This window comes from Macrosteles quadrilineatus, unplaced genomic scaffold (assembly GCF_028750875.1).
Source record: "Macrosteles quadrilineatus isolate MER2022 unplaced genomic scaffold, UCM_ALF_1.0 Scaffold_3__2_contigs__length_128488019, whole genome shotgun sequence".
In the NCBI taxonomy this organism is placed as follows: domain Eukaryota; kingdom Metazoa; phylum Arthropoda; class Insecta; order Hemiptera; family Cicadellidae; genus Macrosteles; species Macrosteles quadrilineatus.
The window spans coordinates 82295168-82322849 of NW_026542596.1; the positions used below are offsets into that span (position 1 = coordinate 82295168).

Sequence of the window (27682 nt, forward strand, 5' to 3'; positions counted from 1 at the left end):
AGATATTTCTACATAAATATTTGATATGTGTAGAATAATATGATAAAATGTAGGCAAAAGTGGTGAAAAAGGCAGACACCAACCCGTACAATAGATATAAAATAGTCCAATAAGAAATAATTTAAGAATTGCTGTGATAAAAGGATTTTCCACTGATTTCGTAATGGAAGTTATATTGCAAAACATGACAAGATAAAGAAGAAAATCAATTTTAAAATCAGAAAATAACATTGCAAATACTTATTTGGTAGATTTCAGTAACTCCCAATAAATGTGTGTTGTTTGAAATACAATTTAAAAATTAACAGCTGTTTCATTAAAAAGTATTCACATGGCCAAAATGTAAACAACTCTGTGGAGGGATCTTTAAATTCTTCTGGGGCATAGTCCTAAAGGATTTTGATTAGTTTTTCTTTTGATAACTCATCTACAGACCAAGACCTTTCTTTGGACACCTCTACCAAGTTTCTACGCCCAGCCGTTCTCTCAAATTAGTGGGGACAAAGTTTCCAATTAAATATTTAGATTCCCCCATGTTAATCTTATGGGAGAAACTCCAACTTTGATGGCCTGTGGGGCAAAACCCGAGGATTTTTACTACATGAATTGGTGAAAGGGGGCGTCTACACAAAAAATACTTTATTTTGACACGTCGTTTGTAAAAATCCGTCCATTATTAACGGAGGAGTAGTGTTTTGTAGAAATCGCCTTCACGTATTATATATAAGGATTATACATGGAAACGTAACTTATAAAGAGTAACTAGTAAAGAAAACCGCCTGTGCATTGTGGACACCCTGACACTCGATGCTGGATGCTTGTTTTTGTTGATATTTATGTTTGTTGATATGTTTGTCAATGACTAATCCTATATTTTTGTTACAGGTCTACGATCCGTCCTCCGTGACTCCAACCAGAAAGCCAACCCGTTTAATGACGTGTCGATACAGGTAAGAGAAACTCCATCTTATTATTAACATTACTATTATTCAAATCCATCTGTTTAGCCCCTGAACGTTTTTGTAAAAAATAATTTTGATTCATACCTTACATCTTAAGTTAAAATACCCCCGCCGCAGCAAACCTGCCTACTAAGCGAATTTCCATTTGCCTGATTTGATTTACGCTAAAATTTCTCCTTAAAAATATCACATTTATTCCCTATTTAAATATAATTATTAGTTTAACGAGTACTTAGGTTTGCTGCAAAAGGGAGGGTAAAAAAGTGTTTTTTTATGTTAATAGTTTAGTAAGATATGAAAGTATGATCCAAATTCGATCAAAATATGTTCATAAACAAACAAACTACAACAGTTGACTTATTCTCAAATAAGAATAACATAAGAATTTTTAATTTTTTCAATTTTTTGGAATTTTATTCGTAACCATTAGGCACACAATAAAGCTTCAATGTACTTAATTATTTGTTTTTTTAAGCTCTACAAAAAGGTTTGGAAAGAAATTGTGGAAATATTGTTTTTTTTTTTGTGTTTTTTTTTGTCAAAAATGGGAAACACCAATTTTTAATCCATAAAACCCCCCATAAACCCCTGTTCCCATAGTCCGATCATGCTGGGTCGCAAACTCGTTCGAATAAATATAGGTTTACACGTTTATACCAAGTGTCATCACAATCGGATCATATTTGCTTGAGTTATCGTGCTAACGGGCACACATAATTATTATGTATACAGGTCCAAGTCTTACCATGAGTACTACGGTAATATAGCTTATTCCCTGTATGGGAAATTCTCTAAAAGTAGAACACCCGCTACGTAATTTTCACATAGCATAATAAGTCTGCTTCTAGTTAGTGACATGGCCTTACGTATAATAAGGCTTGACTATTTAGTCATGTTAACTGTGTTTTACATCAAAGTGATTGTAATCAGGATTTAAATATATTTGATGAGTTCCAATAAAATTAAAAAAATATTATATTACCATTTGTAAATGCAGATGCCTAATATAACGTGCAAAACATTTACGTTTTTGGAACTATTCAAGAGTTAGATACCGTACCTTATCTAGCCATGTTATAACTACCACTTAATAATTATCATCCAGGTTATTCTGGGAGAACAGTACATATTTTACCACGCTTACTTTCAACATTTCTTGATCATAATCAAAACTGTTGAATATTATAATTTTACAACATAAGCTGAAAATACATTAATTTTACTACAAAAGTTAAACAAAAAGATTAAACTTAAAACTGTGTATTTATTGATAACTGAACTGTTTAATGTGTTTCGCTGTCTCTATTACATTGCTTCTATTGTTTTCTATTGGTTTCCTAAGTTTATTTTAAAATTTGTTATTCTTTTCCTTCATAACTATCGTGTAAGTAAAAATATCCTTTACTGATTGAAAGATTGGCAAATTGTAGAGAATAGAGCTTATTTATCTTCCTTTGAATTAGAAGTAGTGAATAACAACAAACAATAATAATTAACTACTTTTTTACTACACAAACGGGTTTAGTACGGTTTATACTTAATGCTTTAAGGCTTTTTAACTAAAATGGCGAACATACATACGAATGTAGGTATTTTAAGCCAAGTATTAATTGCTCAGAGTATACTAATTAAGTTCACCGAGCAAAGCTCGATCCCCAGGTTCTACTGTATAATGAGCGTATAAAAAGATAAAAACTCATCAATCTTAAAATTGTTTTCCCCAAGAGAGATATTTCTTCTCGATTAATTTGATTCAGATCGTTATCAATTCCATTAATGGATCCTTTTGAATGGAGATTTATCTTTCAGAAAGGTATCAATTTAGCATCAAAATATTTCATGTATTCTAATCTGTGTTTTATTAAAGTATTGTAGTGTATTATTATTAAAGTATATTATTTAAGTGTATATTATTATTAAGTGTATTATTAAAGTAGTGTATTATTACATTGTCTAACTCTAATTACTTTGTCTCACTCCAGATTTGCAACGTGAAGGCACGTTTCTTTACCAATTTATTTGTTTTATGGTAACTGTAGGAAAAATATAATGTGCAACTCGAGTGCAAAGTGCAATTGCCTCACTCGAGAAACCATTCCTCACTCGCCAACGGTTCGTGAGTAAGGATTTCTCTCGAGTGAGGCAATTACTCAGTTTGCTCACTAGTTGCACAAATAACTATTGTAATCATAACCGCACGTAAGCTTGGCGAAACAAATGAATTAAATCTTTTGAACATATTTGAAGTATTTTGTATGACCAATTTATACTTAACTTTTCGTTTCCTAAAGATATTAGTGTCAAGATAATAAGTGTAGCCTTATTTTGTCCGTTAAACCCTAACAGTAACCGCTTCTAATAAATCTTACAATTTCAAGTTTAAGCTTCTGGACAGTTCATCCGGTGTTGGCAGAATGTTTTCGAATTTCATATTAAAACATCTAACAACTCAACGAAAATAATTTCGAACTTTGACTACAATAAATTTACCAGAGGATGAATGTGTACTAATGTTGGTAAAGGAAAAATACACGGAGGTCCAAAAAGAACTGACATATTTTAACATAAATTTATACTTTCAAAATGTTAACTACATGGTAACATTTGCATATGTATAAATAGAAAAACTCAAAAAAAGTGAAAAAGTGTTTGTTGATATTCAATAAATCTCAATATGGCCACCGTTGAGGCTCTGTCTGCATTAAAACATGTTAAATATTTTACTCCAGAAATACTGAGCAATGTTTGGCGGGAGATTAAATTTCGATTTGACAGAGCCTTAAACGGTGGCCATATTGAGATTTCTAGAATATCACCAACAACTTTTTTTTCAGACATAATGTAAATGTTACCTTGTGGTTAAAATTTTGTAAATAAAGATTTATGTTGAAATATGTCATATTTTTGGACCAACCTGCATTTGAATTTTGTCTTAGTTGGTTAACCTCTTCAGTACTTATAGAGAAAAGGCATAATACATTATTTGATCTCAACTAAGCGTAGCAATATCCGTTAGGATAGAAAATACATGCCCCGACGCCGACGTGGAGATATGTTTTGGAAGGAGTTCAAGACCACATTACGGGTACTTTTTGTATTGTGGGGTCTTTATGTGCAACAGCGTGGAGCCCAATATTTTGTTGGGTAAGTGGGTGAGATTTTCTCTTAGTGGAATCCTGTACTGGCCATTTAAAGAACTCTTTAATAACTGAAAATGCGTTACTGCTACGATCAAGTGGTTATTCTCAGCCATATGTTAACTAAATAGTTATTTCTGTAACTAGTGTGTGAAATGACACTTGCTGCACATGGGAGAAATGTTTACGCGCGAGCAACAGGCTAATGTGGAAAGTTTCTCGAGCGCAGCAAAGGCACTTTGCACTCGCTACACATTATATTTTTCCTACAGTCACCCGACAAAGTTGGCATCCTTGTACTGTTTATAGTACAGAAAGCTGCTAATTGCTGCATATTTATACTTTGCCGTACGGTTTATACTTTGCCGCACATCAGGATTCCAACGAAACAACACAAAACAGCGTGGTTCTATTATGCACGTAATCCGTGTACGCTTGGAAATAGGTTGGCAGCACTTAAAGATAATAATACTATGAGCAGCTGATTGACTATTATAACTACGATTTAACCTGTCATTTCGTGTTTATAGTTTCGGTATTTCTGAACTTTCTGGACTTTTCTTTTAAACGTTTTTAAAACATTCCTACGATCTTAATAAACAAGAAAATACCTTTAAAGCATTTTTTAGACGCGGAAACATCTTCAAATTACAAAAACTTACGGAACTATATTCTCAAAACGCGGAGCACATTTCTTGCCTAGGAAAAACAGCGGAGTGATACGGACCGCGGGGACTACTTTCTCTAGGGCACCATTTGTGTTGCCAGCTGAACCTAAAAACGTGTTGTATAGTGTTTGAAGGACTAATTATGTATATGCTTTATAGTGACTGTAGGAAAAATATAATGTGTAACACGAGTGAAAAAGGCCTTTGCTGCACTCGAGATCATTCCGCACTCGCCTGCGGCTCGTGCGTAAACATTGCTCTCGTGTGCAGCAAAGTGCCACTTTCACCACTAGTTACACAAATAACTATTTCCTACAGTTACTAAAGTAATATGTTTTTCAAACACTATACAACACGTTTTTAGGTTAGGTTAAATCAAATGCAAGCGTTGAACGAAATGGGAAACACTGCACCAGCTGATCGCAGTCGTAATATCTTTAAGTGTTGCGAGCTTATTTTCAAGCGTGCACGAATGGGAGTATGTTTATCTATGGTATTACGTTCTTATTAAACGCACACTGTTTTGTGTTGTTTGGTTAGAATACTGGAGTGCGGAAACAAAATTAGTGCTGCAAAAGTAAGTAAATGCAGCAATTAGCTACTTGTCGTGCTATAATCAGTGCAATGAAGCTCACTTTGTCATGAACTGTAGGAAAAAATATATACATACGATAGGGTCTATACTTTTTTTCATCGTTTTATTTTTTGGAACACACTTGTAAAAGTTCCGATTTAAAACAAAGCCTTTCCTGACTTTAGACAAAAACGTTGTTTATGCAACCGTACACTTGTATTTACAAAAAGGAGCGACAGTGCTCAATTAGTCCACAATCAACAATATAATCACTTTTGATCAAAATCTACGTTCAAAAAGTGATCATCCACAGAATAAGTCTCATAGAAGTCAGTGTTTGAGGACTGCTTTGTTTTAAACATCACCCCCGGCCCTGTGTCAGAAAGGATTTGATTTAGCAAGGACTTTGAGCTTAGCAATGTTACAAACAGCTTCGAGCAACTTATCAACTTGTCTTCCAGATGAACTTTACTTGATATACTTTATTACTTTATTATATGTTCAAAGAAACGACGGCTCATCGTTCGACGGAGATGCGTTTATAATATTCAAACGTAATCAAATTGCTTCTGAGTATTATTGGGCATTTTAATTTCAATGATGAGTACTCTTATTAAAACTAAACTTTATACGCAGTCTACTCTAAATCTAGAAACATAATCAGAGCTTTCAGGATAAATTAAATTAACCACAGTACATACATAGGCCTACCCGTTTGGGATCATTTGCAAATGATGTGATTAAAAATGTAACCTCATCTCAGCCAAAAAGTATTTTATCATTACTATAACCATAAAAAGTACCTTTAGAGCCCCCAACCCTCCCTTAACTCTGCCCCAACGATCTTAGTACTTTTAGCATAGATTAAACGTTTAATCTATGCTTTTAGTATTTTGTTTAAGGATCATTCCCCTACAACTGTACCAAATTTGGCTTATACAGGAATTTTTTACCCCATTTGGTTTTCTGAGCTGGACTGATGATAGGGATATTAAAAATGACTTGGTGACCATAGCAGCAATTGCTGTTTTTTAGTTGTGTATACAAATTCATTTAGTCGTGGTCTTCCCCCAACAAAATAAATTTCAACACTGAATTACCATTCTAACCTAAAAACAGAACACTAAAATCAATAAAAATGCAAATACCCAATGTTTACATCAGCTGGTATATTTAAAACAGCTTATAGAAACACTGTAGCAGTACTTCCATTAGAAAATGAATGGATCTTTGACGGCCTGTGGGGCTGAACAGGGGTAATTGTTGACACTTCTGATATATTACCCACCGTCCTTGAACCTTAAGCTTTAATATTAATCCTTAGTAGCCATGCTACCATTTTCCTAGCTCGAGATATTTCGCGGGGACCGATTCGCTTACGGAATTAAATATGTTCTGGCTCAAGTAATCTGTCATGATGAATGTATTCAATACTTACATCACTTATCTCTTTAAAAAAATGCACCCTGCTGTGTCGGTTTTATGGAGATGATATAATCGAATTAAAATTGATGTGCACAATTCAATTGGTCACTGTTATTATGGCACTTTGCAGGCGGACATTCGAGTGGGGGAGCCCACCACCTACGAGAGCGAGGATGAGCTAATGGGGATGGGTCGACGCAAGCAGCTGGGCAGAAGCAAGCGAGGGACCCCTCTGTACAGCAAGGAGGACATCAGAGAGCAATACTGCATCAACGACAAACAGCTGCATGGCCTTGAGGACATACAGAACACGGGGGGCTTGTTCGGCTGTCTGTCCTCCTACCATGTCGACCTTAGTGTGAGTATTAAACTTAGAACATTATTAGTATTGAACTTAGAGTAGTAGTAAAGTAAAGTTACTACAAAGTAAGTAAGTAATAAGTTAGTATTAAACGATTAGACATGGTAATTCTTCCGGTACTACTAGGAAGTAGGAATGGAGTTTCTTGTGATAAACATGACTTTGTTTTCTTATGTATTAGTGACTGTAATGATCAGAATGTCTCTGAGAAAGGGACCCAGCTGTTCCTGATCATTGATATCCTGGCAAATGAAACAGCTGATCTTAGCCAGTAGCAAAAGCTACAAAAAATACTGTCTATCGGATCCACTACCACTTCTATTTTTTACTCATCCTTCACTCATATTTGGGTTAAAATATGCACCTAGGTGGCGTACCAATCTCAAATCATTATTAATAGTTAATAATAGATATGATTGATTGGCTATTTTGAAACAATTTACATTTACATGAATCCTTCCCCTGTATCATAATCTTATTTCTTATTTCAGTTATTTCTGTACAAGCACTTCCATTTCACCGTTATTAACCATGACATTAATATTCAGTCAATCATTTTCCTCTCTTTAAAAACTATCAAACATCGTTTTTACGATCAATAAAATAATCAATCAAAATACAAAATGTTTCCTAGACGCTCCCATGACGTCATCGAACATTCGCATCAAACTTATCGTAAACAGTTTAGGTTAGGTACTGTGATTGGTTTGTTATTGTTGATGTCACCAGCTGATTATTCGCTTCTGCTTGCCTGTATTGTTTAATGTTTACATTTCGAATATAACAAAACAACTACTTGCTTTCTTTCGCTGTCGCTCTGTGTTTACTGTTTAAGAACAAAACTAACGAGCATATCTAAAACATTGGGTTTATTAAAAAGCGTTTTTGAAAGGGTTTCTAGTTCCGAATCAACTCAGGTTTTGTTCTCATAATATCGTGATAGTTAGCATAATCAAAAATTACATTGAAGCAACATTCATTCAGAGCTATAGGTTAGTTCAGTAATATAATCAAAATTTAAAAAAATAAACTCAAGCCTTGTATGCAAAAAATGTTATGCAAACATACTAAGTATCCATTCAAAAATATCATTCAGTTCAACTAAGTTATCTACAATCATGACTATTCACCTACAATTAGAGTTGTGATGAGTCACATTTAATTTGCTTCTCTTGGGATCTAGTTGTCCTATGTTAACTTATCATACCTGAGTTCCAGGATGTGATGTGCTTAGGCTTATAATAGCCTATGCCTCACAACATGCCTCCAGTCCTTGTGCTTTTCATGCTTAGTCACATATTTTAAGGCAACCTAATTGACAAACATGGTGTTTCCAGAATTTTGTGTTTGTTTTTGATACTTAAGACCAAATTTTTTCAGGGTATTTATAACTTATACCATCTCTATAAGGATAGAGATCGATCCTTACCTGCTAAACAAGTGATAGATGACCTACTAGACTAGTGCCATTATATTTATTTCTAAGTTTATTTGGACACCAAGAAAATACTGAGTTGAAAACTCATTTTTAATCATAATTTTTCAATTTAGGACTCTTCATGTAGTTCAAGAAGCCCGGGCCTGTTATCAGTTTGTGTTCGCCGGAAAGTGCCGTCAGATGAAAACTTGGCAGAGTTGTGTAGAAGACCAGCCTACGATTATGCACCATTTCCTCGATGGCCAAGGTACTTTCCTCCTGAAGAAGCTGTCTACTTCAGACGAAGGCCTAAGTCGCTGTGTAATGATCCGCATGGATACACATGGATGGCAGAGGATGAAGAGGCAATCAGAATGGTAGGTTATCAAAACGATCAATTACTGTAGCATAGCGCAAAATTAAATAAATTTGCCATATTATTTTGAAGGACATCTGCAATTTCTAAGAGAATAATTACATGATGGTACATAAAAAAAAAACATTTTCTTTTAGGCTAGTAAAATCTTGACCTTGGATATAATGCTTTAAAAAAGTTCTGTTTAGTATTTTAGTCTTGAAATAGCCTAATACTGTACTTCCATTTATAGACAAAAACTACTAACTTAATTAACTCTTGTCTGTCTAGGAGCACCCTAGACCGATCCGACCCGACGAATACGACATGTGTAACAACTATCCGAGAAGGGGACCACATTACATGAGCTACAGTACAGAGTATTTGGTTGGTCGACACATGCCTTGTCCTGCCCATCCACACCTGCCTCCACCACCACCGCCTCCTGCGATACCTACCATGCCTCACAGGTAAGCATAGGGAACAAGGAAGAATGCCTTAGGCCTCATTTATGCACAACGTTTTAGGTCAGGCGAAATTGTCGGGCAGAATCAATGTCCCTGTTGTGCAGGTTTTTCCCCGAGCGGAATCCACTGGTTTTTTATGATGTCCGCGGTGGGTGGTGCCAGTGCTACCAACTTTGTTCATTTTTCCATCATCAGTTGCAAAAGAAAGACCCTTGTTTATCGGTTTTGACCTATTCGTGTGTTAAGAAAAACAGACGAAGAGGAAGGAGGTGGGCTGTACACTTGGTGAATCAAAGTCGTAGGCTGGATGGAGCTTTCGCAAACTTATATGGTGTGCTGCAAAATGAATGTATTATTCCGAGGATACAAAAAATTAAAACTTAGTTATACGCACCATGTAAGTTTTTTTTCGCAATTACAGTATATAAATTTTTTAGCTGTATCATAGATAAATCATACTCCCTTAGTAGATTTGTCATCCCTATGGAACAGCTGAAGCCAATTTTATTGTTAGTTCTGTACGTCCAACTGTAGAGGTTATGTTTTGTTTATACAATTTTTTCTTGTTATTTCAGTCATTTAAAACCTCATTTAACCAAATAAAACGATGTAATTATAAGCAATAACTAGTCTCCTAGTATATAACCAAATAGTAAAGCACAAATCATGAAAATAACCCTAAAATAACAGAAACAAAATGTTGTCTACCCCAGCAATCAGTGTGGACGTACATGAACTAGACACGAAAAACAAGCTTCAAAATGTACAATGGGATGAGGAGTCTACTTGTGTTGCCTAGTCTATGGCTGTATCCTCGATCTATTACAATGATCATCTATTTACAATGTTTAGGCGATTTCGATACTGTGGATGACAAGCACAGGTTAGGTTGGCAGCACTGCATTCTGCCCAACAGAAAACACCGTGGCATAACAGGATTCCATTTGATATTACGTAAAAAACTCCCTGACGGAATGCCGAAACTCAGCGGAGCTTAAGTCCTCCGCCCACCCCAGACAGAACGCTGAAACGCGACGGAGATTCGGTTGTGCATTTAAAAAGGGTCTCATTTTTGATCCCATGTAAAATAACTTAATCCGCCTGATGGTAAACTTTGTGCATAAAAGAGGTCTAAGTCCTAGCTAGGTAGGCCGGTGTTTTGTGGGTATAATTTATGCTGATAGTTGTGTTGTGATTATCATCCATACGTCACAGACCAAAAATAAACAAGAGAGGAGGAAGATGGTATGTTGGACTGGCTTAGAGTCAACAAAATCAAGGAGAATGTAACCTTATGTTATCGCTTGCTCTTTCAAAGAACTTAACTGAACTGTAAACTGAAGATTGTCGATTTAGGTTTCTCATGGGTCTTAATTGCATTAGGTTAAATATTTTTGCTAATCATACTACTTTATGTTTCCCTGTGCCTTTAAAGAATAATAATAATAATAATAATATATCTTTATTGTCGTTTGGTAATATAAACATTACAATAGACAAGGTCAACATGTTTTGTTACATATGTTATATAAAATATTAAATATTCTACAGAAAATGTTAAAATAAAGTTGGTTAAAAGAATCTTAAAAGGATAAAGCATCAGTAATAATAAAAACTTTGAAATTAACAGGGAAAAGACCATAACACGAACAAAGAATCATCAAGACTGCTTGGCCTCACATTTAAGCGTTGAAAAATCTACATTCTGCAAAAACTCCTCAACTGAATAAAAAGCATGGCTTGTAAGCCAATCTGATAATTTTGACCTATACAAATGAATACTTTCCTGATTTCTAAAATATATTGGAAGTTTATTAAATAGTTTTATTTGCAAGTATTTATAACTTTTGATAAATTTTGATAGCCTGGCTTGAGGAATATATAAATCTTTTGATTGTCTGGTGATATACCCATGGATTGAGTTGCAAGGAACAAATTTATTCAGATTCTCTTTAACGGAAACTAAATTGTAAAAAATGAAAATATTAGAGAGTGTCATGATTTTATTTTCAGCAAAAAATGCTTTGCAACTAACCCTATCTGGAATTTCAAACATAATTCTGAGAGCCTTCTTTTGCCATGTAAAGACCCGGTGAGCTCCTGAGCTATTACCCCACAGTATATTGCCATACAGCAAGTGTGAGTGAAATAAACTGTGATAAACAATTAGAAGTGTTGGTTTAGAAACACAATTTTTAAGTTTTCTTATCAAACAACATACTCTTGACAATTTTGAAATGATATTATTGGTTTGTATTTCCCAAGTTATAGAAAGAGAGACATTACATTAACTCACTACTCAGAGTAACTTGCTCAATGGGCTAACACATGAAATACTGTAGATAATAGACAGTTATTCTTTATTAACAGATATTTGTTGAAAATAGTACAGTGTCATATTTGTTATAGTGCGTTTTTTGTTGCAGGCGAAGTAGTTGTAAGTTACTAAATGATAAAATGTAGCTTAAATTATTCCCTAATGTGTAATTTACTTGGGCTTCAAACATGTGTTGGATTTTTTTGCATCTTCCTACATAGCGCTATATAACTCTCAAAGCCTTACTAATGTTATTGGCCATACTGCCTAAAGACCTAAGCTATTAGAGCTATCTAGGTAGCTCCTAAGTATTAGCAAATTATTAATTTAAATAAAAACTGATCAACTTCCTCTTGTAATCAATGTAAGCCAATTTTATGTTAGAGATGACGTATGGCTGCTGATTAAAAGACGTAAGTTGAGAAATCCAATTCAAGTGTTCCACTGTAAACAACTGTTGAGGATTTTTTGCACTTTTTTCAGAACAAAACATGTCAGTTTTGCTCGTTCACACACCTTAACATCATTTGACGATGCAGTAGTCAGCATGGCTGGAAGTGTTAGCTCGTGTAGCCAAGAGAGACTTATTGATGGGAAAAAGTCCACGGAAACATTACAAGAACCTCAAAAAGTCGTTGTCATGGGTAAGTAGCTTCTGAGTGGTTATATTGCTCCTCAGACCAAAATGTTTGCCAGTTTGGTCCTGTGTAAAGTCACTTTTGATATTTCAAAACTGGACCCAGCTGTTCCTTAATCATTGTATTTTTAATGAAAGGTTTTGAATAAAACACAGTGTTCTTTGTCAGTAAAAAAGCTAGATAAGGTATTTCATCCCCCAAAACTTATCCTACAAGATCTACGTCTTAGTTGCGATCTTATAATAGTGATATAGTCAGTGAGTCAGGAGAAGAGCATTGATTTACTTTAAGTCAGCTGAGGTATCTTCCTGATCCTAACTCTTAGTCTGTTGTTTGATTTCAATTTGTAATATTATAATTCAATATGAGTCTTTGGAATTTCCTAAATATTCAGTAAATTAGAGTGTTATTAGTGATTCTGTTTACAGAAAAAGTTAAAAGAGCTCCTATGAAGACTCAAGCTACGCAGACGGAAGTTTGTTTAGGAAGAAAGCCTTTGCCTCCAAATTACCTAACTCTTAGTCCAAGAACTGTACGAAGGGTAAGTGAGGGTGTTGTAAATACTTCAAATTAAATACTTACTACTTACTTGAATTGTCCGCTGACAGATTAAAGATTATTTTAGCTGAAAGCCAAATCACCCAGCTTGAACAATTTAAATTAAATTAAAACATTTTAATTTAGACACAAAAAAAGCATGTTAAAGAAAATAAGAAATTTAAGATGTGTTCTGTGTTCCTTTCTCATCCATAATCATAGTTTTATATTGAGTTGTTTGCTGTCAACTGAAACTCTCTGAACTGTTGTGAACTAACTTAATGTTGTTTTTTCTTAGCTCAGAAGCAAGATTTTTGTATAGACTGTTCGGTTTTTGTTTTACAAGGGTCTATTCTTTTCTTTTGTGCTTTTGTTCCTATTTATTTTCTTTTACTTACACCCACCATCATGAAAAATATTGTAACTGTGTGAAAATGCACATTTTTAATACTAGAGTGAAAATTTAAAAACGTACGTTTTCAGGAAACACACTTTGCAAATTTTTTTCCCCTTTTTTCAAAACTTTTATTATTTTTTTGATTTCATTAACATTTGAAGTTTCATAAAATGTCCATGGTAACGCAATATCTTTGGTAGTTTTTTTTAAAAAGAGCATCTTTAGTGGAAAAACACAAAATCCTGTCACGACCATAACAGACGTTTAAATGAATATTAAAAATAGTTAATATTATTTTTATAACTATGTTTTGCTATAAACTAATTTACTTTTATGACCATTATACATTAAAAAGGTCACTGAGCTTTTAGTATATTTGGTATTTCTAGAAAAAAATAAAAAACTGAAAAAAATTGAAAAAAAGCCAATAATATCTTTTTAAGTTTGTATAACTCCGAAAAAACTTACCTGAGACCCGAAAAATCGTTATGTTTGCATAGAGGCGTGCTTCTTTTGTGTATAAAAGATTGAAATATGACGATATTTTAATTTTTGAAATTTTTATGACAGAAATCATAAACGTGATGGTCAGGGACAAGCGGTACGGTCGTGAATTTTATAAAAAAATCTAAATCTTTCTAAACAATCCTTTAATTATACTATTAGTTATAATAAAAATATGTGTTTCAATTGAACTAAACTGTTCAAATTACAATTATATTAAAGTTATTGTCACGACCAAACACACTATAATCCATAAGGCTGGATAGGTCGTGAAAAAACCCGCGATGGTCGTGAAACTTTGGTCGTGAAATTACGTGTTATTTGGCTCTGTTCTGGCGGTAGCTCTGCACCTCATGTTCGAGGATACAAAGTGGACTTCTAGGTTAATCTAGCAATTGAAATATCTTATAAACAAAAATTAACACCATGTCTACTTCATCGAATGACTATGTACGGTCATGGACACACCAAAATTACAAAAAACACAACCTTTCCTGTATTAATCTTGTAATTCCTCCTTTCAACTCGAAACGACCGGCACTACAATCCTGACGTACACCCCGAACTAGTCTCTAAAACCAACTGACTCCATCAACGCCAGGCTTGCCACTGTCGTGCTCCAAAGTTGAAAAATTTTCCCAAATGGTCGTGACGCCAAATCGAGGGACAGACTTATTATGTCATGGTAGTCAGTTTGCAATGACAATAAAATTATAATATGCTCCTTTTTTGTACGTTTAATAACCATTGATGACATAAAAATATGGCTTTATATATTGCTGCATGAATAATTAGTCTAAAAACAGCGTGAAAGTTGGAAAATGTACCCTAGGGACACGTCATGGTCGTGAATTTCGAGACTTTAAAAATACGAAAAAAATACCTAGAACCTATTTAAAACCAAATAAATGTGTGTAACATGTTGCCCCCGTCCCAAAAAATATTAAAACACATAATAATCAACTACAAATCCAGTAGCTACGAAGTAAAAGGCCAGGGACATGAAAACGTACGTTTTTAAATTTTCACTCACTAATTCAACATATTGCAATGAAACAAATGTCCTTGTAATTCAACTCTTGCAAGACGAGGAGGCATAGTTACAAATGACCCCCATATGATTGCCCTTTCGTCTTGCAAGTGACGAATTGATAGGTTCCAACTTGTGTTCATCTCCCAGGTTCGAATGGTATCACAAGGTGCACAAACTAATGGTGACAAGAACAACCGAAGACTGATGAAAAGCTTCTCTGAGGTGGGACAATTTGGGGTGGGGGCAGCAAACACCAACACAAACACAGCTGACTCCCATGAGCCTCTGCAACGAACCCAATCTGAGGAGCCTCCTCGGTAAGATTTACGATCGATCATCCTATGGATATCTCAGAGGGTGAAATGATATTTTAAGCAATAGTATAGAAATGTTATACATAAAAGCTTGAGCAGATATTAAATAAAAAATTAATTAATACAAAATATATGATCACAACTCTTGAGGCATGTTTATTTCTTAATAATAAAAGGTAAACATTGAATTATTTATAATATGGAACTATTCCAGTTATATGATCAACATTGAAATCAAAGATAGATTTTAGGAATATAGCAGAGAAGATGTTCACGATTTTGCTGAGACTGTGAAGGATGTTCTCAATGTCACTTTAAAAAAAGGTTTACAGCTGGCGTAAGACTTCTGGTGAAAAATAGTCCTGAGAATGGACTATGATACGATCAATTGGTGTAGTACCGATTTTTAATTTATCGGTTAAGTATAGAGAAGAAATTTGTCAGTTTTCAGTGTAAAGAGTTGATTAATTATGTCATCAATACATCTCCGGTATAAATATATGTACCTACCTCAAACTATGAGTTTTGATATATCATACTTAAGCTCGGATTTCACATTTTTTTAACTAGTCAGCTAGAAGAAAAACAATATACAGCCACTGAACAAGTTGTTAATCTTAATCAAACTTAGTAAAAAATTATGACATAGAGTTATATCCAAGAGTGTAGTTAAACCTGTCCAGTTTTTTTTCCTGGTGTTCATTTTACATACAATGTACCACCCTCCTAATTTTTCAGAACTATCAAAATTAGTTGTCAAAGCTCTCAGTATGCTTAGGCCTACGTATTTAGTTTTGGCAGATTAGTGTAACCACCCCTTACTCCTTACTGCTTTAAAACTCTTTACGAATTGGTTTCATAAAACAAGCAATTATTACGATTTGATTCCCATCTACACTACATACTTCAGTCCATTCAGATTGTTGGATTTTTGAATTTTTTTATTGGAAAAAAGGTGCTATTGCTTAAAATAAGGATTAAAATAGTTGACATATTTATTTCAGATCACCCTTTCTTCCAACAAGTCCAAAGGAAATCCTTATAGACTTTGAACCCCTGGAGAGAAGAGGTAGAAAAAGATTACTCGGCAAAACTGTATCTGACGGAGAGATATTGGAAGCACAAGCTAGAGAAAAGGAAGAACGAGGGGATGGAGCGACCCAATCAGATTGTGAGGCTTGTTATCAGAATACTTCCATTGACGAACCATCGGAGAAGCAGACGAGATCAGGCTCCTCAGCATTCTCGGGGTCTGAAGCCACTAGTCCTGTGAAACAGTTAGTGAGTGCGATGTTTACATTATAATCTTGTTTAATCCCACAATTAACTCTTTTAAGCCAAGATATAGCGACGTCATGAGTAATAAGGCAAAACATCCATTTACAACTGTGCAAGGATAACTTTTTTAAACTTTAGAAGACTGTGTCTGGCTTATCCTGCTACCTAGAAATCATGTCTAAACTAATACTAGCAGGTTACTGGTATTGTTTGTGTGGGACCCCACCTGTCAGTGGCAGAGCAGGTAGAAGAGGCACTTCCAAAATTAACGTATAATTAAAAACTACAATAATGTATTTGTTTACTTTTCCCTATACTTTCTTCATATGTGTCTAACAGAACACTTATGTCATACTGGAGTGTGCTTGTATTTTGGGGTCAGGAGATTTGAATTGGTGTCCCTAAGATGTATAAATATTTTATTAAAATAGCCATTAGCATTCTTTAATACTCAGTTGTGTTAAGAGGTGTTGAAAACAATTCAAATTTACTGTTGAACATTTTCTTGGAAAAAAGCATATAATAACTGTCAGTTATAAATGGCTAAATCGTGAATAAACGTTAACTAATGTTACTCTGACACTTCAGATATCCGCAGACTCCCAGGAGGAGGAGTTTCACGAGAACCTAATCTACGGATCGCATGGATTGTTCCGCAAGCAGAGCACGGGCGAGGATGCAGACAGCGGACTCATGTCCATGGCCGACCCCAAGCCCCCGGCCAAGGCACAGTCACCCTTCGCATCCTCGGATTCTCTCAACACACGTGATCATAGCGACGGCATCTGGAACGAGTCTCAGACTACGGTAAATCAATTTTAAAAATCAGAGAGTATGGTACTGATGTACATAAAAAATTATCCAATAGTAATTATAATAGTTGTTCTGGCAACACTACATTAACCTTTAAATCTCCAGTACCATTTTTATGTGGTCTACTGTAGTGGTAGTTATTCGAAGTAGGTTGAGTGATTTTGTAATTACTTTTCAATTATTATCTCCATATGTGTGTATTTTAACCCAAATATGAATGAAGGTGGGGTGTAGGATGGAGTCTGATGATCTGTGTAGCTTTTTTAAGGACTAAGATCAGCTGTTCATTAGTCAGGATAATTGATTTAAAGCTCAATGATCAGGAATAGCTGGGTGCAGTTTCTAACCATCGAATTGCTACTGACCTTTCTCAGGATCGATCCTGCAGAATTTTGATTGTTAGGCGAAAAGGCGAGCACTGTAACCACTCAGCTAGCCAGTCAACGGAGTGATTTCCTCTTTTGATAACTACTTTTTTTGTCTGTGTGATCATCTCACTCCGTTCTACACTCATCCATCACTCATATTTGGGTTGATTAATTTATGCACCTAGGTGGCATCCTCATCTCAATTGATAATTGATATACTTGTACTTCACTCATATTGATGTGATTTTGATATTATGTTGATGTCTCATATCGATGATGTGGTTCAGCCTAATCTATTGCCCAGCGTTACATTGGTGTTGGACTGTTGTTTTGCCCAGATCCTACACGCAGACTCTGACAACAACGGAGGAGGTACAGGTGTGAGCTGCTCAGACCTCAGTTCCTCGCTGAGTCCGTCGGCCGCCATCATGAACATGACTCCCTCGTCTCGAAGGAAACATCTCCTAATGTTGCAGCATCAGCAACGGTCGTCAATGGACACCGAGGCCTTGGACGCTGAAGACTTGGATGCTGAACAAGTAAGTATGCTACTTCCTGAGGAGGTAGTGCAGGTATTGTTTTCCCTCAGTTTATACCGGTAAATTTTTCAATTCTCTGAAATTTTTGAATCCGCCTCATGTTTATGTTTATTGTTTATATTGTTCTCTTAGTACAAGTTACAAATTCGCCCATTTATAAAACTGCAGCTATTATCAAAGTTGAATCAAATCATTTGTCAAGGTCCGAGTTTGTTATCCAACCATTGTGTTATTTTGCTTTCTAACAACTAGTCAGCATTGGGTGGTAATAAGACAGGAAAATGTATATTTTAATAATGCCAATAACCAAAAACGTACCTATTAAGAAATTTAAACATTACTCGATCGTTTAGGTATTTGGTATATTATTGTTAGGTATCTAAATATAAATAGCAATCTTGAAAATGTTAGGTTAAATTTATTAATTTTGTTTAATGGTCAGCTATCATTACTACTGTATGCTTATTTTTATTATCAAATGGGTCAGGCGGTTCCTATATGTAAAGTGCATCAATCAAAATTAAATATGTGCTAGTTAAATGTCAGTGGTCATTAAATCATTGAAATGTTTTCTCAGCCATACGATTCAACTGATTCACCAAGATGGTTCAGCATAACCTAGTTTTAACTCTGATGAAATATTTTCAATTTGCATCCTTGTAATACAGTAGACTCTCGCTCATCCGGACTAATGTGGCGGACGTCCGGTCCGGATTACGAAAAATCCGGACTATCGAGAGTCAAGCAAATATTCGTAAATGTTGCCGTTACGGCGAGCGGTTTCGTCAAAACACGCGCTAATACAAACGGGAACGTCTAAAACAAGTTAAAACTATCGTAATAAATTACAGTCGGCTATTTTACTGTAATTTACAATAGCACTACTGTACTGTATTGATAAAAAATATAGCATAGTAATGCGGGAACTGTAAAAAACAAAGCAATTTACCATACGTTAAATGTACTGTATAAACTACTGTATTTACAGTAGCCTATACAGTACAACAGTACAGCAATGAATCACAGGAGTAAAATAAATAGTTCACGAAATGAACATAAAATTGTTTTATTGCAACAACAAAATATAAACGTGAACACAAACTTGACGTAAATAACAAAGCAAAAAAGAAAACTTTAGCTAGATAGGCCTATTTTTAGGAAGTTGTAACTGTCATAAAAAACAAAAAGTTACAATTGGAAAATTAATCCTCACAAACTTTACGTAAATAACAAAGCAAAAAAGAAAACTTTTGCAACATAGGCCTACTTTTAGGAAGTTGTAACTGTCATAATAAAAACAAAAAGTTACAATTGGAAAATTAAACCTCACAAACTTGACGTAAATAACAAAGCAAAAAATAAAACTTTAGCTACATAGGCCTACTTTTAGGAAGTTAACCTGTCAAAAAAAAAACAAAAAGCTATGTACAATTGGAAAATTAAACCTCACAAACTTTACGTCAATAAAAAATACAGTAAAGTAACTTTAGACAGTTTACTCTATAAGTTAATTGAAAAAAATGTACTGTAACGTATTTTAAAACTGACGTAACTTACAGTTCAGTACGACTTATGTTTTGAAAAAGTCTTTGATCGTGGCCTGCTTTACCGTCTTGGCTCGTTGTTTTGCCGCCATGTCCCTCAGCTTCCGCAAGCACATTATGTCGGCAGCAGACACGCCATCTAGACGACTGACGTACTCCAGGGCTCCGTCCAGCATCTTGAACCCTTCCGAGTGTGGAATGGTTGGCTTGGGTTCAGGTAGGTCCTCTTCGTCCACCACTTCGTCGTCATTTGACACCATTCTTATGAAGTCGTCGTCGGTGATTTCATCTTCGTCGTCATTGTTCATCCACTCTAGTACATCACTTTCATTAACTTCGTCACATCCAGGAATTTTCTCCAACAGTGAGACAACATTTTCTGTTTCCACATGGTTCTCATCTTGTTTAAATTCCCCGCCGTCAATCTCCGTGAATTTGTTGCCCTCGTGGTCTAACAGAGCTTTCCACGATGAAACAATCGTCATGGGCGGGATTTCTTCCCATCCTTCAGCCACCCACCTAATTACATCCAAGACATCAATTTTCTTTAATGCAGTGATGTAATCTTCATCAAGGTCTATTGCCGATATGATGTGAGAAAGAAGTCGGTGGCGGTATTTCAACTTAAGTGCTTGAAGTACTCCTTGGTCCATTGGCTGACAAAGGGCAGTGACATTTGGTGGCAAAAAAACTGCTTTAATGTCCTCGTCCTTTAACTCGTTAGCAATGGGGTGAGTCGAAGCATTATCTAACAACAGAATTGCTTTTCTTGGCAGGTTGTTAGCTGCTAGATATTTTTCTACGCTTGGAACAAATTCAGTAAAAAACCAAGTCTTAAAAATAGCCGAATTCATCCAAGCCTTTTGCTGGTTAGTGTACCATAATGGCAACACTTCGTCTTTCTTCAAATTCTTGAAGGGGCTTCTTTGATTTTCCAATCAGAGTTAACCTGAGCTTGTGGTTGCCAGTGACATTGCAGCAAGCTAACACCGTGACTCTTTCCTTGCTTTTTTTGTACCCCGGTGCAGCAGCTTCTTTTTTTGAGGCAAGCGTTTTTGTGGGCAACATTTTATAGTTCAAGCCAGTTTCGTCGCAGTTGTACAGCTGATCGCCGGTAATTCCTTCTTCGTCAAGGAGATTATGAAGGAAAGTCTTAAATTCTGGGACAGCGTCTTTGTTCCCAGATAAAGCTTCCCCACTTACGGACAATTGCCGAACCCCATATCGCTTTTTCCAGCGATCTAACCATCCGTCACTGGCAGCGAATTTTCCATCATCCCCCTCAATTTCACGTTTGAAAAACTTAGCTTTTTCTTGGAGCATGGGGCCATTAACAGGAACACCTTTACCTCTTTAATGTTCGTGCCACAAAAATAACGCCTCTTCAACTTCGTTATGTTTACTGGTACGCATTGTTTTTCTCACCTTACTTGCGCTTACACTAGGTTGAGAGGTGCACCATTTTTCAATTTGTTCACGATTTTTTCTCCAGTCTGAAACGGTACTTGTCCCAATTCCTAGCTCGAAGGCAACCTTTTACGCCGTTTCACCAGCATCAATACGCTTGATAGCACGGAGTTTCTCTTCAACTGACACAAACAACTTCTTACGTTTATCACAACTCATTTTATGACAGTTCAGAACTCACATACAGAACACAAAACGCACAACGCAACGGTCAGACTTTAAACAACTCACACACAGAACACAATACGCACAATGCAACAGTCAAACTTTAAAGAACTCACATACAGAACACAATATGCACGTGACGCAACGGTCAGATTGACAGGTACAGGTGAGGTCGCAGACGGTCAGACAGAGGTTAATGACACGCCCCCTCCCACTCCCGAAATGGCACGTGTTGTCGACACTATGATTATTGATTTTTCAATAAACGCCTGAAAACGCAAAATGTATGCCTTTAATGTGATGCGGGCTTGCTCGCACAATAAATTGAAGGCGTTGAAACGTAAAGTTATGTCCGTTTTAATTTGAATATACGTACTGCGGCGCTAGAAAAAAAATCACGATTGCCGATCCGGAATTTTTTTGATAATACTGTGCCGCAAAAAAAAAAAATCACGATTGCCGATCCGGACTAGCGGGAGTCCGGACAAGGCCGATCCGGATGAGCGAGAGAGTACTGTAATAACAAGCTCTGGTAATGGAACCCTCTTGTCTGTGTTATGAATCTGTCTTGTCTGTCAGTGTAATATTTTGTTGCTGCAGCCTCCTCTGTCCCCGCGAGTGCGAGGCACCGTGGATCAGCTACAAACCGTGCCTACAGTCGCCGTTACCACACCTACTCAGGACCCCCGTACTGATCCTGGAAAACCAATCATCAAAAACACACTGCCTTATTTCAAAACGTAAGTTTTATGCTTGATGTATCCATAGGATACTTTTAGAGAAAACATTGCTTTACCAGCCTAAATAATATAAAAATAAGACTAATAATGCTTTATATGTCTAATGTAAACATTGTTTAGAGACTCATTTTAATCTTAAAAGTGATTAAGTGGTACCTCAAAAAATAAGTACCATAAATTTAATTTCTGAACATTAATGTCTTTAAAAACTGTTAAAACAGTGAAAATAGTTGTCCAGTTACCATTTTGTATTAATTTTTTTTATTTGTTATAGTGGTATTGAGTTTTATACTTTCTGTTATCAGACGAATAGAACAATCACTCTCACCTAGTCACAGAGCAAGAAGAAGAAGTCCTGATTTGCGTCCACCAGAAGGAGAAACCCACCAACACAGTGGTTGGTAACCAATGAAAACACTTGTTTGAGAACACATTATTGTTCAAGTCACAAATTATAAAATCTTTAAACTATTTTTTTTTTTAAGAAACTACTACTCTGAAGACTTCATATTAGAACATAATTTGAAGTGTTTGAAAATGTCCTGCTTTGTAGTTTAGCTAAAACTTTGAATGTCAATATATAACAGGCTTTAGCTAAAAGTTAGTTTTTATTACAGTACTAAGAAATAGCTCAAGGGGAGATCAGAATTGAATGAAATCCTGCAACATCATTTAGTGCAAGCGTTAATATTAAGACGGGTCTTATACTTACCTTTTTTCATCCATCTTATCATAGACATTTTCCTGTAAATGTTGTCACTAAATGCTTAAAAATGTAATATGTGGATGAGTGCTGTAAAGATGAGTTCAAACCGTAGTTAATTATTTTATTGCTAACGCTTTTCTTTTTTACCTATACTCCATTTTAATGACTCACTGTTAACCCCAAACTTATTTTTCAGACATGTTGGCGAGATCGGACTCTGGAAAGACAAACACAGATATGTCGGAAACATCAACGACGACGGAAGATTACGCCACAGCCACCGAGAACAATTCCGGGACAGACACGAGTTCTCGGCTGCTGAGAGGGGACTCTGGCCAATCAGCGACTGGTACGACGGCCACCAGTGTGGCTCAGTCGGTCACGGGCAGCTCCTTCGAGAGCGGCTCCTCACTGTACAGCCTAGCACGTGGTGAAGCCATCGAGGAAGTACAGCAGGTTTGTTAACAATGTTGAGCTACTTAATGGTTTTATTTTGAAGGAGATATGTGTTTTTAAAGCATATACTCCTCAGCAATAATGCTATGTATTATACGTTTTAAATTAAGAAATTCAGTTTTCTTATTGTGAAAGAATAACATTGACATCCTCCTAGGCAACTAAACTTCGTTAGAACTCATTGTGATCTTAACTTGGGTGTTTTCTTGTAACCATCAAAGCTTTTGAAACATAGTCTTATGGTATAAATCATTTGGTATAAATTTTAAAATTAGTTACTGACTGCCTTTCAGCATTTTGTAACTTATTCATGATTAAATGTGTGCTTTTGTACAAAAACTTTGTTTACAACGGATACGTAAAACTATAACTATATTTTATTACAGGTGCCTTGTTCGCCCCCACCACCAGCGAAGGAAGAGAAAGATAAGACCATAGAGATGCCTGCCGAGAAGAAACAGAAAGACAATGATTCTATCAGTGGGGAAAGCAGTAGCTCAGGGAGGTAATACAAGTTGATAAATGATGAGAAATGTATTTCCTCAAAGTTCACATCGTCTGTTGATAGACAATACAAATTTACATAGAACAACAATCAAACGGGAGAGGCGCAAAGCCCTAAAAGAAATTACCTTTTTAATTACCATTAGCTGGTGCGCTAGATCACAAGCTTTAAAAAAGACACCTCTATCGTAAAAATTCAGTTAAGTAGGACAGGTTGAAAAGAGATGTACGTAACAGGGAAACCTTTATGTATTTTTTTTATTTATTAAAAATCCAATCAGACAAGTGGTAATTTGCTTACTCTGCAGGTTTGCTGTGGCAGTGTATTATATACTACATTAACATTTAAACTAAACTTTTCTCTCCTTATAGCAGCAGAACTTGTAAAATTTAATCTATAAAAGAGTAAGTATGTCATAAATAGTCGTAAGTAGATATGTTTTAACTACTCATAAAGGCTTATATCTGACAAATTAAGTCTAAATAGTTAAATAACTAGCTGTGTGCCCGTTCTACGCACGGGGATCTTATAGTAGTCAGTTGAAACCTTCTTATATTAAGATTAAGACCAGCAGTTAGTTTCATATTTGCAGATATGCATTCAAAACTATTATATATAAACCTTCGCAAATACAGTATCTGACAGTTCAAGCCAAAATAAATGCTTCGCAATTAAATGTCACCCGGATCGTTATGGTCCATATGTCCAATGATTAAACTAAAAAATGTTTTATAGATCCATGAAGCGTAGCCCTAAAGTAGGCCTATAATTGAAAGTTACTTTCCACATCGGTTAACTTAAACGTATTTAAAGTACTACCTCAACCTCACCATTTAACACTTTATTCCGGTTGACATTTTCAGTATCAAAGGTGCTCTTGTCCATTCCGTGAAACACTGAGAAATAAGGACATTAATGCGTTACCAACAGACATACACACAACAATCCAAAAAAGGCCACGAACTATTGATACATAAACAATATAAAGGCGTAAACAATTCATGATGGTTTGCCCAACAAATGTTTTACTCAAATAGGTTATCATTTTCTTAGCATACCGGGTAAGCTAAGATTTGGAATCCAGACAGAAAAAGCAAAACTTATACAGAGTTAAGACATCACTTAAATTGAATACGGACGGCTCTAATAAATAAGGTGCAACACCAACGATAACTAATTTGTAAACTACAGTGATGTGTTGGTACCTACGTAAAAATGATTCTAGCAGCTACCACCGGTTCTAAGGAAAAGAACCAGTACCTACGTAAGAACCTACCTAAGAACTATAGTACATTCAACCAATTAAATACATTAATATCTAGTCCCAAGGTTATTGATCTCTTGCTTTTGGATTTTCTCGTAAAAAGTTATAGCGTAAACTTATCGGTGTCAGTTTGAAAAAAAAACAACCTTACCCAAACAACTTTTTGTTATTTAATAGATTACGCATTCTCTAAACAATGATTAGTATATCTATTAACATTAGAAGGAAATGTGACGAAAATCACACAATGTTGGGGTTTTGGTCATTTGTAATTATATTTCTTAAGTAGGTAGGCCATGTATTCTATGGAAAAGTACCGGTATCAAGGATCGTCGTCAAAAAGGTTGTTATGAATAAATATGTAGGCTTACGTACCCAAGATATGAGCTATGGGCCTATTGGCTGTATGGTCCAGCGATTGCATCACACGGTGAGTAGAAACAGAAAGTGACACATTGGAAAAGCGAGTTTAGCACTTCCTCTGTTAAACCTCTGTTACAATCACCCACTGCAGTTGTGATTTTTTACTTTACACTTTACACAACCGCCATTGAAGCGCCGTCAATGAGTGGAAACCTTTTTTGTAAGCTATTGGCGACGATCATTTCAGTGTCCAGCCCTATACAACACTGATTCAAGGTCTTCTTTCTGGTTGTCAAAACTCAAGAAACATTTTATACTCAAAGAATTTCTGGTTCCGATTTGGACGATGTCTAGTTATTTAATTTCATTTACGGTTACTCTATTAGACTATATTATTGCACTTGCGATTAATTAAATCCGTTATGTAAGAAAAACGTTTTTAATCTCACTTGGTTGAGATTTGCTTACAAAACGTGATTCGAAATGGTTGCGGTATTTGTAAACAACATTTGTAAACATATCATTGACAGCTAGAAAAAACAATCTTGAACCGAACCTCTTGAACAGCTGTTCGTTATTTCATAGACGATTATGTGATAAAAATTGAACGAAAATTTGACAAATATCACACAAAACTGCATTTTTGAACGTCCGTAATTTTATTTACAAAGTAGTGAGGCTATATTTAAATCACTAAAGACACTCTCGCCAATCCAGTGAATACATTAAAATGACTTGGATCTTGATAGGTACTCTGGTTTTCACGGAGAAGATTGCGTAAAATGCCATCTTGAGTGTTACAGACAAAGGGAAAGACAGACAGACAGACAGAAATAGAGATAAGACTCGTTTCTGCTTCTTTAATGTATAAAACGTAAAAATAACCTAAAAGTATATAATTCTGAGCAAAGTACAGACAAAACTCTAATTTTATTTATATAGATAATTGTTGATGTGATTGTTAAGCACCGATTCATGTGTTTTAGTTACAGTGTTGACGGCAGCAGTGGAGAGAAAAGGCAGTCTGATAGGAGTGGAGGGTGTTCTTCACCCGGTGACTACGAATCCCCTGTAGAGGAACGATCCAAGTCTAGGTAAGTGTTCACTCTGAAATATACCCTTGGGAAACAGAAAGGGGCTCTTTGTGAAGTAAGATACTGTACAGAGAATTGAGACACCAGCAATCAGGCTACCCTGGGCAAACAGTACTAAACAGCAGGCCCTCAGTTTTGCCAAATGGAGGGAAAGCAGGGACGAAAAATCCGGATACACCATAAAAAAATATTGCAAAAAGGCATCATTATTCTATTTTGTTTTACTAAATCCAAGCCAAAACCCTATACAACACTTAATTTAGAACAGTCCCTTCCAACGGTAAAATAGTCGTATCTGAAAACGAAAACAAATTATTCTGGATTGAAGTATAAAACTGGCACAATAAGCGGCAATCGGAAACAACGTTCCTGGTGCGAGGCTGAATACACTGAATCAAGGTTGTCGTTATGCAAGGAGAACGACATTTTTCCCGCCCTGTGCAGTGGTGCCGGTACGGCGGGACGGAATTCTCGCCCCTCACATTCAACGTGTTAACAGAGCTCTGTTGACCTCCCGCCTCATTTAGTTACCATAACCAAATACACCAATACAGTCATATACACTTAACACATCACCATACATCTTACATCTGTAAAATACATATTTCTTCTGTTTCATGCATCTACCATTTTAACGATGAAAAAAGGTTGTGATCCTGATGTGAATTGTATGGAGTATTTTTATTATCTGACGTTTGAATAAAATATGTTTTAGCAAACCACGTGTTGTGTGACTTCTTTCATTAATCAATCTTTGTAATAGGTCGTGGACTGAAGAGGAACGAATTGAAGCAAAGAAAAGTTTCAAATTAGAGCTGTCGTCACCTCAAAAAGATCAGGCTTCTAGTCCACCCACAGGTTGGATATAACTCTCATGTACACCATTACAATCCTGAATTATGGATTTTTTTAAGTTTAATTTCAATTCACTAAAAACGCTTTGTAATGAAGTTCCAGTTGGTTTTAATCTAAAACTCCTTTAGCGGCATTTTTAATGGGGTAGTTACATTTTAAACATTGAAAAGTAAAGAAAACTGGTTTATGGGTTCTGGTATTTAATTTATCTTTTACAATGAATAATATTTTAGTTTATATTAAACTAGTTTTGAGCTTCATCAATGATTGGTGAGATAAATTAACACACGTGGGTTGAGGGACGTATTTTACACCTTTGCTTGTGTTACTTTCATATTACATGCTATCAATGACTTCCATTCCTAGTTTCAAGAAGAAGAAGATTCAAGAATCAAAAATAAAAAAATATATTCACCATA

General features: G+C 35.6%; 1 protein-coding gene across 1 annotated transcript in view; it reads left to right on the top strand.

Moving 5' to 3' along the window:
* The window catches only part of LOC128989329 (uncharacterized), a 510234-nt gene that overhangs the window by 469441 nt on the left and 13111 nt on the right, over nucleotides 1-27682 (top strand). Inside the window, exons 7-22 of the mRNA XM_054411209.1 lie at nucleotides 886-950; nucleotides 6897-7124; nucleotides 8679-8921; nucleotides 9191-9369; nucleotides 12167-12327; nucleotides 12750-12862; nucleotides 14940-15109; nucleotides 16111-16387; nucleotides 16973-17191; nucleotides 17904-18104; nucleotides 21881-22020; nucleotides 22326-22417; nucleotides 22923-23182; nucleotides 23569-23687; nucleotides 26301-26408; nucleotides 27172-27266. Of these exons, the coding sequence (XP_054267184.1) occupies nucleotides 886-950; nucleotides 6897-7124; nucleotides 8679-8921; nucleotides 9191-9369; nucleotides 12167-12327; nucleotides 12750-12862; nucleotides 14940-15109; nucleotides 16111-16387; nucleotides 16973-17191; nucleotides 17904-18104; nucleotides 21881-22020; nucleotides 22326-22417; nucleotides 22923-23182; nucleotides 23569-23687; nucleotides 26301-26408; nucleotides 27172-27266 (2670 nt within the window). The remainder of the gene's footprint in view (nucleotides 1-885; nucleotides 951-6896; nucleotides 7125-8678; nucleotides 8922-9190; nucleotides 9370-12166; nucleotides 12328-12749; nucleotides 12863-14939; nucleotides 15110-16110; nucleotides 16388-16972; nucleotides 17192-17903; nucleotides 18105-21880; nucleotides 22021-22325; nucleotides 22418-22922; nucleotides 23183-23568; nucleotides 23688-26300; nucleotides 26409-27171; nucleotides 27267-27682) is intronic.